Source organism: Stegodyphus dumicola, chromosome 2 (assembly GCF_044657685.1).
Source record: "Stegodyphus dumicola isolate Sdum_Otavi_A_Nest chromosome 2, ASM4465768v1".
In the NCBI taxonomy this organism is placed as follows: Eukaryota; Metazoa; Arthropoda; class Arachnida; order Araneae; family Eresidae; genus Stegodyphus; species Stegodyphus dumicola.
This window is the reverse complement of record NC_140769.1, coordinates 55,903,241-55,916,292: the sequence shown is the minus strand read 5'-3', so window position 1 is coordinate 55,916,292 and position 13,052 is coordinate 55,903,241. Positions and strand designations below refer to the sequence as shown.

General features: G+C 32.1%; 1 protein-coding gene across 1 annotated transcript in view; it reads right to left on the bottom strand.

The window, feature by feature from the left end:
- Positions 1-13,052, bottom strand: part of LOC118183992 (uncharacterized) — a 543,427-nt gene that overhangs the window by 253,169 nt on the left and 277,206 nt on the right. The window contains exons 44-53 of the mRNA XM_085809921.1: positions 11,354-11,502; positions 10,381-10,586; positions 9,925-10,152; positions 8,617-8,840; positions 4,885-5,483; positions 3,917-4,087; positions 2,666-2,791; positions 2,412-2,481; positions 1,398-1,627; positions 663-806 (exon numbers count right to left, since the gene is read on the bottom strand). Of these exons, the coding sequence (XP_085666047.1) occupies positions 663-806; positions 1,398-1,627; positions 2,412-2,481; positions 2,666-2,791; positions 3,917-4,087; positions 4,885-5,483; positions 8,617-8,840; positions 9,925-10,152; positions 10,381-10,586; positions 11,354-11,502 (2,147 nt within the window). The remainder of the gene's footprint in view (positions 1-662; positions 807-1,397; positions 1,628-2,411; positions 2,482-2,665; positions 2,792-3,916; positions 4,088-4,884; positions 5,484-8,616; positions 8,841-9,924; positions 10,153-10,380; positions 10,587-11,353; positions 11,503-13,052) is intronic.

Here is a 13,052-nt window from a genome sequence, read left to right as displayed (position 1 = left end):
TGTTGGCACCTATTAATGCAGCCGATAAATTAATCAAATGAAGGTAGGTATAACCTTTGTGGATCAAAAATGATACTTAGCCCTGCAATACATTTTAAACAGAGTAGGCAAAATTTCATTCAGATTCAAGAGCAAGTAGATTCTCGAATCCAAGAAGTCAGTTGTTCTAGTTTAATTTCACACTATAATTTTAATTATAGAAAGTCCACTTATTCAAGAATTCTTACCTATACAAAGAGGTATAAAAGGTTTTTAGTTGTAATTTTCTCTTTCTGAATTTGAATACATGTTCAATAAAATTCGTGTAATACAAATAATTGAATTCGATTTGAATTAATAATAATGATATACATAAACATCAGATAAAAAAAAATAAATGAACTTAAAACTGAAAGAAAATTGATGCAATACTACAAATTGAAATACATATATAAAACAGGGTAAGAACGCAGTCATAAAAATTTTCTAAACCTGTTAAAATACCATACATAAGTTGTTTTTATAACGATTTGAAGTAATATAAAGTGTCTTTAAACTGTTAATCGTGTATCATAAATTTCTGAAGAACATCTTCGGCTGCTTGCTAATAATAGGCTCTTTGAGTAAATGAAGAATTTCTTATTAAATATAATATTAAATAATTTGACTAAAGGAATACTTACGGACACATCTTAGAGTGGCTGTAGTTGTGGCCTCCCCGGCTTCATTCACAGCTCTGCACATGTATACTCCGGAATCCTCAGCATATACATGCAACAATGTGAGGGCTACATACCCAAAGTTATAAGTCGTCATAACGCGAGAGCCTGGAATGAAATTGAAAAGCACGAAATCAGGAGATCGGATCATCACACACGATAACACTGTAAGACATCCATAAAGAATAACTAAATCATATAACAACACTAGACGGATTTATAGATGTTTTATTCCAACCCATTTCCATTCAAATTAAGCAATAAAATAAGCTTAAAAAATAAGCAACAGAAACGAATCCAAAATTAATGATTTTTAGTATCTGGAGAACATTTTCCTATTTTCCAGAAACGTAAAACAAAATATCTCACTTTAACAAACTAATAAAAATTTCCAATTTTTTAACCTTTAAAGAGATTCCTTTGAAAATGAGGCGCTATTAAAAATTGCAAACAATTAGCTTTTCTACTAAGACACCAAAAAATTTAATGTATACAAAGCTGATGGATCAACATCTGCGTCTATCATTAATCAGCCAATACAGCTAACAATGCATTAAATAGGTCGCTCGCTGGCTATACTTCGAAAATAAGACAGAAATAAATTTCTAGTTGTTTGGGGTTTTATAAAAAAAACTAATTGTTAAGTCATTAAATTTCAAAAATCGAGCATTGATATATTTCACACCATTGAATACTTACTGGCTTCTACTGGTTTTCCATTGACGTACCACTCAATAACCATGGTTGGATCTCCTATAGGAATCAATCTGGCATCAAAATGTGCTCGGTCTCCTTCTTGTAAATTCAAGTCTCGGATGTGGGTGGTGAAGGCTGGTTTCTGTGGGGGTCTTTCTTCTTCTGGAGCCCTCGCTCTCGGTGCTGCCCTTTCCACTGGTTTCAACCATACAACTTCGCGAGGAGGAGAACCCCTATAAAATAACAAGATAAATACAGTAAGGTACGTCCTAAATTTCTTATTAAGAAAAGTCTACATGTGTTTTCAGAGATAAATATATCAGTATGCATAAACTTCACATTAGTTTTTAAAAATAAAATATTGAGGTATTATAAATTATTGGTACTTTATGTACCTGAATTAAAATAAGTGTTAAATTGGTTAACACTTCATGCAATTTACGAAGCAAATTACGAAAAGTGAATAAGCTTATTTCTGCAACAATGATGATTCGTAAGATGCAGTGCCATTCATTTCAATACTATTCGGTGAAATGATATTCGTTAAGGCGAATAAAAAGAGAACTCCTGAAATTTTCTTCAAACCTCTATGAGTGAAATAAAATCATACATTTTTTACTAATGTTTAATAAGACGAAATTAATTCTTCTCTCGAATTCGTTTAAAACTTTTTTAATTACGGACAACTGCTAAATAGCCTTTTGCAATACTTTTACTTTTTTATCATAGTTATAATGAGCTTTAATTGTTCCTGTAATTGTACAGCAGAAACAATTGTTGTAACCTAACCCCCAAGTTTAAGTGAACAGATCGACATTACAAATTAAAGTAGTAATATGTCTTGTAATATAAAAATATGGGGCTTCCAAAGTTCAAAACAATCACTTCTGCCATATCGCAAAATGAGATATTCAGTTGCAGTTAAGAAATTGCAACCGCAGTCAATGTATAATAACTACAGAAATAAATGAGATATATAAAAATGAACTTCTATTTTTCAAAATTTGTTCAACTTACTCGGGAGCGATAACTTTCTGTGGTCTGGGCAAGTTTAGCCTCCAAGGCTCCGGTACTGGAGCTGTTTCGCCTGGAATGAAGACAGAGAAACCGTTTAATGAGTATGGTTTATAAAACTACTGGACACAAAAATAAAAATGAAACATCTTATAGATAATATGACGAATTATGCACTGTAAGCTGAAACAAAATTATATAATTTTATGATACGAAATTTTTGATTCTATATTTTACAAATACTTGATTTTACTTACTTTCTACGTACAGCCTGGCTCTTGTAGCAGTACTTCCTGCCTGATTTTGAGCTGTGCATTGATACCATGCTGAATCTAAAATAGTCACTCGATTGAAGTATATGGTAGAAGCACCATCACTGGTTTCTAAATTGAATAATAAATTTACTGTTAAAATAATGATTGGTGCAAGGAAAACAAATAAAATATCGTTAATGATCAGTAGTTCCATGCTTTTTTCTGTGCAGTCAAAAGTTCGTCAAATTTTACAAAATTAATTTATGAAAATGAATTCATCCTTTAGCTTAATTATTCAATACCTTACAACAAAATCAATTTGACTTTATATGAATTGTTCATCCATTCTTCATAAAATTCGATTCTGTTCAATAAAGCCTTCACTGAACCCAGCCTTGTCCAGTGGCCATACAACTCTACTAGCCAGCACTAGCTCATATCTGAGTTTTTTAGAAAACTAGGCTTCCTATGTATGGAAAAAAGCACGACGGCCAAGATAATATGGCCCAGAATATCATGGAAGCTATTCTTGGCCTGCTGGATAAGCTGACGATGATGGTTTGTGTGAGTATTACAAAGGATCAACCGGCAGAATAAGTACATTGGCTTTAGCGATGATATTTTGAAAAATTTTAACTAATTATAAAAAATATTAATCCGGTATACAAATAGGTCGTATTAAATTAAGCGAGTTACAGATCTCACTACTTATGACATATAAGATTTAGGTTAAGCGTCGCTACGTATATTCGAAGCAGATCGCTATGATATTCGAAGCAGATCGCTATGATATTCGAAGCAGATCAGATATTAAATATATTTTTAATCTTAAAATAATTTACAAGCTTAACGCTATAAGCTGTAGAGTATTAATTTAATTAACAGTTCAGATTGAAATTTTCTCAGTCATGGTGAATTATTCGTTCATATTTACACAAAATGATAAAGCTTTAAATTTCAAGGCCAGTAAATAACGTACAATATTATGAGTCTGTAAATCAGAGTAATCCGATGAATTTATAGCTAGAATAATGCTCTTAAATATGAAGACTAACAAATTACTTTTACTGGGACAGCAGGTAGATAAGCAGAATATCGTATTAAAAATAATAAATAAAGTATTTTAGAATTTGCAAATAATAGAAATTACTAACTACTATATAAATTTTACTGATAACATTTTACACATGATTGTTTATTAGTAACTATATAGTTTATTATTTAAAAATCAAGTATTAGCTATGGATTACGTACCTATAAGTATATCGGGAGGCTGTGAATGTATCTGAACTCCATCTTTTTGCCAAGTGATATTCGGAATGGGAGTACCAATTGCTCTGCAATGAAGAGTAACTGGTTCACCCTCTCGAACATGAAGACTCTGAAATCGCTCGACAAATTTGGGTGCCACTATTTGTTCTTTTTCTGTAAAAAAAAATATATTATCACATATAACGTTACTTTTGTAACTGGCATTGGCACTGTAAGAAGAACGGGTTAATTCATCAAGCATTATGCGTGTAATAAAGTCTATTTATGTTTATATTAATAATTTTGCACACTGTATGATATAAAATTTTTTAAGTTAATCTACAGTTTTCAAAAATTACAGCTGGCATAATTATCAAACATGAACTCTTTTGTTTCGTCAACATTTCATATATACTGCGAAAGTTATTATTACTAAAACCAACAGTGAGAAGCTATCCAAAATTTATGATTACTAACTGATGTACAGAAATAAGTAAAGTTAAACATAGTTATCTCCTAATATATATCTTCTAGTATATATCTATAATGTTTAAATTTTGTTTTAGAAACTACGCGTGTCTTAAATCCGCAGCCTGACATTAAAAAGTATATTAAGATAATCAGTATTTAAATTTTGTGCCCAAGGAAAACATATTTTTTTAGTGTTACCTCAAAGTTTGGTTCTCAGACTTTTTTGTGGTAATTCTAAGCGAAACCAAAATTTGTTGAACTCTCTCTATGATGGCCAGTCACTATTCCAGATGATTTTAGTCTTTTGTGTTTGTCTTGAAAATGCTTAAAATATCGATCGTTATTTATGTTTTCTAAACATTGGAAATAATCAGAGATGGTCGCCATGAAAGAGTTCAAAACGTTTGTTTTTAAAATGTGAGCATTTATCCTGTTCACACTGAAAATTACAAGATACTTAGAAACTATACTTGAATATACAACATATATTGAAAACTCACCTATAACGTGAAGATTTACATTGAAGGAGGCCTCTCCACTTTTGTTCTTTGCTACACATGTATATGTGCCGGCATCTGTCCTACTGGTGGATGTGATCATGAGCGCATGCACTCCTCCTTCGTTGACCAAGAGTTTGTGCGTTGCGTCATCAACCACTTGATTTCCGTTGAGGTACCAGGAGACGTCTGGGAATGGTCTTCCACTGACACGTAAGTCAAACCTCACCATCTTGCCTTCGGTGACTTCTTTGTCTCCAGGTATCTTAACAAAATTCGGCTTGAGGGCTTTGCTCGCTCCCGTTGCACTGACATCGACATCGTTCGTTTCTTGGACTCGCACAGCAGTAGCAGCCGTTATGGTGGTGGCTATGCCATCGCTGAGGGGGAAGTAAGTGGGTTGTTGAGATGTTAAATATTGTTGTTGTTGGTTAAGGTTAGTAGCTGCATACTGCTGTTGAACCTGTTGTTGGGTATAAAGGTTAGACGAGGATAATGTTTGGGATTGTACTGTTGTTTGAGATGTAAGTTGTGAATAAGCCATTTGCTGTTCGGTTTGGTAACCAAAAGGCACTGGGCGGGCAGAAGTAACGGCAGTTTGTCTGCAGTAAGGAAAGGTTAAAGGAAAGAAGAGAAATAAAAGATGGTAAATGAGAAACGTCTCATTAATGCATTTATAAAAGCTGCTTATAGAAAAAATGATAAAGTAAGAGCAAGCATCATTATATCATTTAAACATGTTTAAACAGTAGACATATTCTCTATCTGAATTGAAATTATTTTAATGCACCACAATAACAAATGAATTACGTGAAGAAAATTAATTTTGAAAAGATGTGGGACACATTTTTGTCGTTTAATTATTCTGTTCTAATTTTCTTAACCTTAAGCTCCATATTGATAAAAGAATTGGTTCATTTTTATTATTTGCATAAAAAATTTCTCGTACATAGCGCAACAAATTTATTTTCCAAGAAAATGCCCCTTGTCACACTATCGTCAACTTTTGAGAGCCTTTGCTGAAAACAACTTGTAGCATTCTGTAGTACACTATTATTTGGTAGATTTCATTCTATGGGACCATTCTTATTTTTCGAAATCAAATAGAAATCTACTTAAATAGGGCCATTTTTAGTCATGAGCCCACTATCCAGGATCTTAAAACAAGGGTTTTAAGCATTATTTCTTTCTTTATTAACCAGAAATATTTCTGTGAACTCTGTGATTGCAAGGCAGCATATAAATGCTACAGAAAATTTCTTTGAATAAATCGAGATTAGATTTTGTTACAGTAATTTATTACGTTTATCTAGGATCAGTTTATTTTTTAAATTGCTGCGTTACATATCATATTAAATCTAGTGTAATACAGCAGACTTGCGCGATTAAATTACTAGTAAAGAAATTAATTAATGTACTACATTGAAGCAATACAGTATATTATTAAGCATATGATTTATAAAAAGCATTCAAAAACACATGAGCTAAAATATAATGTGATGAATTCTATGCAATGTCTCGAATATAAAGCAATGCAATAAAAAAAATTTCATAGAAAAGTACAGAATTCATGCAACATTATATTATATAAAATAAAAAAACCGTGTCTATAAATTACAAAAGCATAGGGTTCTTTATAAATTTTAAGATATTTTGAACTCTGGAAATGTGACGTTAAAAGTGAAGGATTGAAGACTACACCTTAAAATTTAAATTTCTTGTAATCGCACAGAGTAAACGAAAAGATATTAGGGATGGCAGTAAAAATGCATAATTTTTGAAGCGACAATGTTACAGTTTTTTTTTTTTTTGGTGTGTGTGTGTGTGTGTGTGTGTGTGTGAGTATTTAAATAACTTACAAATATGAAGGGATCTAAATCTATCCATACTTCTAATATTAACTTTCACAAATTACTGAAAAAAGTACAATGGTGTCCAAAATTATCTCTACATGCATGAAATTTAATGATACTTCTTAAAAAAAGTCGATCATTTCCACATACGCTTTCACGGAATAAGCAAAAATGAAACGTACTTATCCATTCCACTTTGATATATCTGTTTCTGAAATTCAAATGTAAATAATGCCATATAAAGGAATAAAAAACGCTTAAGGCATATTTCCTCTTAAACTTCTGCAATTCAAGGCTTGATTTCAAAGTTTACCAAAATGGTTTTACATTGTCGAAATATTATTCGAAAGAACTTTTGAGACGAAAGGACGGCTGTTTAGAAGTAAGGTAGATAATTAGTGAAATGGCACGAAAGTTGAATTTTTTAAGATAGACAATATCTGCCTTCTGGAGATAATAAAATATCGTTCAGAAGATAATAAAAAATTCTAGACACAATAAATGACTCTGTAGAGATATTAGGTTTTTTTGGAAGCAAGAGAAGTGAAAAATGAGCAACGCCTTCGCCGGAAATCGAACCGCGGACCTCTGGAATACGCGCCCAGCGTGCAGACCACCATACCACGAAGGCAAGCCAAGAAGGCAGGAGAAATACCTTACTGTTTTAAAGGGCGACTGCGGTTTTTCGTGGACCCAATCGCCAAATCCTAGGTGTGGAGAATCATCATCCACCACCCTTTAAGTTCGGGCGCCATTGTAGAGACATTAGGTATTTTTTGGAAGCAGGGAAGATGAAAAATGAGCAATACCTTCGCAGGGAATCGAACCATGGACCTCTGGAATACTGGTCCAGCGTGCAGACCACCACACCATGAAGGCATGCCAAGAAGACGGGAGAAATACCGTATAACTCTGAAACTGTTTATAAGAAGTAGGAAAAACGTCGTAGAAAAAATAGTTTTCTGCTCATAACTTCATGTCACAACAGGAAGTTCATAGCTGCGCATATAAGTCTTAAACTTGAGCCGCCACTGAAATCTTGTACTTTGGCAAAGTATGCAAAGAAGTTCTCATGTGAAAAATTCTTGTGCTATGACTGCAATGGTCTTCGGTTTGTTAATCTCACACCAAAGAAGCATTATCCTGATTAATGCTTACAGAAGTCTGTAATTTTCTACAATAGGCTACCTGTTCTCTTCAGTAGTAAGCCAAAATTCAACTTAACATCTGGATCCAAACGCGTTTTTAGCAGATGGAGGCTGAGCATTTTCAGCAAGATTAGAGAGTGCAATCATCAAGACGGTATTGATGTGATAGTATGGTAAAGAACAATGATAAACAGGCTCATTTCCCTTGCACGTGTTCAGCAGATTACCACTTTTTCCCAAAAATATTAAAATGAAATCTTTAAGCCTTGCATAAAAAAAGGCGCACATGAATCTAACTTTGTTTTCATAGATGATCGCAATAAAAAAGACGTTCTTATCAAATAGGCGTGGTTGATGAATTTTCTGAGACTGAAGGTATAGAGCGAATAAACTGGCCAACCAACTCTCTTGATGTGAATCTGCTAAAGAATCAAGGAAACCCTCCTTGAAGAGTTGCTGCCTAGCGGCAAAAATGCCAGCCTAGTATTCTCAGTGTCTAAACACCATCCGTGTAAAAGAATGGAACTTATCACTAAATTTAATTAAACACTTATTCAAGAGAATGAAAAGACATCGTGAGATATGTATACAAATTAGAGGTGATCACATTTCTTTATTAATATCAAAATCCTGCGTTTGTTTTCAAAACTCGATTTTTAAAATGTTTGTATTATTTGAAAATGGAAATTTAAATATTGCTGAATTTTTCATAAACGTTTAAAATATTTTCTTACGCTTTTTGTTGTTGGAAAGTAGTTGTCACTGGAACTCCTACACCCTCGATCACTAGATGAGCTGAGCAAGCTATCCGTCCATTCGTATTCTCAGCTAATAAAGTGTAATAACCGGCGTCTTCTGGTAATGCCATATGGATGTGCAATATCGCTATATCGTCTTTGTAACTCATCTTGAATCGTTGAGACGGAAAAATTCGTTGACCATTTTTAAACCATGTAATCTACAGAGAAAAAAAATATTAAAAGTGTATTAACTAAAATTAAATTATAATTCTTGTAGATTTTCATGCGCTATAAACCATTCATTTACGAAATGGCTAAAACCAGCATGCAAAACACAATAAAATAAATGCGAAGAATACATATAATTAAAACGCTACGGAAAAGAAGAAATTAGATGGTTCTATATAAATGAGAGCTGAATAAAATTATCGATTCAGTTTATAATTGCTTTACTAAAACATTTTTACCACCATTAAACACAGCCAACGTGTTAATTATGGAGCAAACCACAAAACAAAATTCTGATTTTTTAAATAATACGTCATCCAAATATTGAGTGTTAATACAGTTACGACAAATAACAACAAAAAAATATTTGTATATTCGCAAATAGCAGTTACTTTTGAAAGCAAAATAAACTTTTTTTTAATGTAAAGTAGAGTAACAGAAATTAATTTTACATTTTCAACGAAAGAAAAATGAAATTCTTGACGTCTGATAATCAATAATTTAATGTTCCTATTAGAACAATAGCAAAAAAAAAAATTCTTTTCTATTGTAACCCGAAAATGTGTTGTAAAAACCTTGGAGGATCTTGCTGATTTTTTTTATTTGTATTTTAATTTTTATTATAATTCATTCAACTTCACATTCACTTTACACCAGGGATATATTTGTAGTTTTTGGAAAATTACGATTTTATCTGAAGAAAGCGGTGTTAGAAAAAGGGAAATGATCGCTAGTAGAAACATTTAAGAAACCCTAGTTTATAAAATTATATGTCTACTGCTAAAACAACATGCTGGATAACTATACAAAATGTAAATTATAGCATTTGATAGATGCAAACAATTATTCTACTAGTGCAATAATAATGACATAAATTGGAGCAACTATTTTGTACAGTAGATCGGAGCAACTGTTTTGTACCACTACTAGAGTAAGAAACTGCAATGTAAAACGAATCCATTAAGTTAAACATTTCACATGTGTTTCTAATGAGAAAAAAAGGAAACGAAAGAAACATAAACAACAAATTTAGGAAATATCTAGTTGATATGATATGTGGGAGAGTTTTCTTACCTTAGGTTTCGGATTGCCTGTGATCTTCGCTTGGAATGTTGCTTCAGAGCCTTCAAGTAATTTGCTGTTTCGAGGGCGGGCTGTGATCTGCGGCGCGCTAGGGGGCTGTGTTTTGTCCAAAGCTGCCGGTTTCTCGGGTGCTTCCTCACCGGGTAACCTCCGGAAGAGAGATTCACGGAACTCTACTTCACGCAGCAACCGATACTCGAACGTATCGACACGGAAACTCTGAAGAACACAAATGAAGTTAGAACCAAATACAGGAAAAATATTTTGCAATAAATGCGTCATAAATATGCAATTCCTTACTAAATATAACAAGCTAGAAAGGAAAACATTATTAGAACTGAGTAAACATCATCACTTATAGCATTAAATTAGTGATGTTATAGAAAACTTCATTTGCTTAATCCGTGTTGCACTGAAATATGTAATATACAGCTTATTTACACTTACTTCGGTGCCACTGTAATACATGGGACAGCTTGGATCCATTTCATATTCAGCAGATGTGGTCCTCTGGTATATGCCATCTGTATGTTGCTGTTGGACATATGACTGGACATATGTACCTCTTACTTGGCGTTGGTCAATAATGGTTTGCTGTGTGTGACTCATAGGTACCTGTACTTGTCTAAATGTGTCTTGAGATACTACTTGGCCTATAACGTAAAATGATTTTATATTTTAGTTTTTGAAAAGAATATAGTAATTAAACAATGAAACTTAACGTTTTAAGTAACTCAATACAGTTAGGCTTAACTTCTTACTATAATTACTTTTGAGTAATTAAAGTTGCAAAAGCAAATAAGGAAAAAAATCAGTTTTTTTCTGAAATCTATATGTGATAATGCGCGTGTTATAACTAAGAGATAACAAATGTGCTTAAAATATACTGCAAATTAATTATTTATTTTATTTGCGCGCTTTTATTTGAACTGTTAAGGATCAGTAGTGTTTCAAATTTAGAATTAGGAAACATTTGTATCAATATGATACAATCCAGAGGACAAAACTTCAGTCTTAATCATAAATTCGTTTATATTTCAAGTACATTGCACAAATACGGCCTGAAAGCAATTTTACATAATCATTTTGTGCATGAAATGAGGTTTGAGTGCAACAAACAGAGAGCAAACGTGTCATTATTTAAATTAGGCATACAAATAGCTTATGTCAAGATCACAATCATCCCTGATTCTGAATTTATATATTACCATAAAAAACTATTTGATCATACGTATATCTAAAAATATGTCATCTGATGACAAATTTCATGGGATTTCATGTCGGCTAACTTTAAAATATGCTAAGGAGGTCACTGTAATAAGGATGGTAGCTAATCTGTTATTGGCAATGATATAATGTTCTGGATAAAGCAAAATAATAACTGAAAAAAATGGAGAAATAAAATCATATTTCAGGTTACCTCGAACGTCCCTTTGTATAGAGACTGTGAGGGAGGCTTCCCCGGCGCAGTTAACGGCAGTACATGTGTATTCACCGTCGTCTTCTGCAGTGAGTCCTTTGATGTCAAATACGCACATGCCTGTGGTAGGATTGTACGATACTTGACGTCTACAAAAGTAAATAAATAAAAGCTTTAGTTACATACCGGGTATTAAAAGTTCCTTTTCTAAACATATTGATGATTAAACATTATGATTGCATGATTATTTACATTACATCATTACAGTACATGATTATTTACATTACATCATTACAGTACATGATTATTTACATTACATCATTACAATGCATGATTATTTAACATTCCACCAGTCTTCATTCTTAATGACTTGATAAACGTCCGTCACAGTATAATTACAATTATCCTAATTCCAGAAATTCAGATAATTGGGTCATTTCTAAGTCAAATAAAATCAAGCTTGTTTTTAATCTATTTGTTTATTTATAATTTTCCAATGGCTTAAATAATATGAAAGCATAATAAATTGCAGTACATTAAAAAGTTACTAAATTAATATAGATCAACATACTACGACATAACATTCACTTACAATTATCAGAAAATATAAAGCCTATTAATATAAACGGGAAAACTGTATTATCTTTAAAAATGTACAAGTTCGGATGCAATATAATACGATAAATGAAAAAAAAAAAAAAAAGAATAATTTAAAATCATTTTATTTGCGTTGTAATAAATACGTATTTGGCCTACAGATGAAAAACAATCAAGTATCTAGATTTTTTTAATATCCGAATGGACTGTGATCCTAATTAGTCCTGATATTTAGAATTTTATTCCATAATGAAAACAGGATTGGAAGCCAAATAACGTAAGTATTAAGAAGAAGAAAATGAAATGATAAGGTTGAAAACATTCTTCAAATAAAACAATGAGCACAGGCATCAAATATTTTATGTCAGGCATTCGAAATTAGACGATAAAAAAACACGATTTCCAAAAAGTGATTTTTAGGAATTAATCAACAAATTAAAGATATAATTTACAGCTACAAGAAAAAATTAACATTTAATGTATATACATTACCTCTATCATGAATACAATTTCAAAGCGAATATCGCATTTTCTTCCTTCCTTTTAAAAAAAATAAAGATCTAGATACAACAATTTTGTTCTACTTGCGTTACTATAGTTACTGATATTTCCATTATCAAAATAAACATATCACTGACTTGAATAATACAAGAAAAAGTGAGAAGGAAATAAGAAAATATTCTTCTTAGAATTGCAATACTCTTCTTTGCATTGCGCTTTATCTTCATTTACGATAGACCAAGTGGATGAAAAACTGAAAACTTTTATGTTGTACATGCTAGCAAACATTTGCAAACGTAAAGAAGTAAAGTATTTTTGATACCGTAACATCACGTAATATAATGGCCAAAAATTTTTGGAAAGATTTCGCTAAGGACTTTTATTCTAAATAATTCAGCTGTGCCTTTTTGTTAGTTTCTTTTACTTAAGTCTGAAGCGGAAAATCGCAGTAATATTTAGTATTTTAACTCACATGCAAATTGACCGACAAAACAGCTCGTCAACTTGAACTTTAATCTTATGTGAACCTTTAATCTTAGACTGATCTAATTTTCACATGACCTAAGTCACGGTTTCAAATCCGGACCCTTCGGTTATGCTT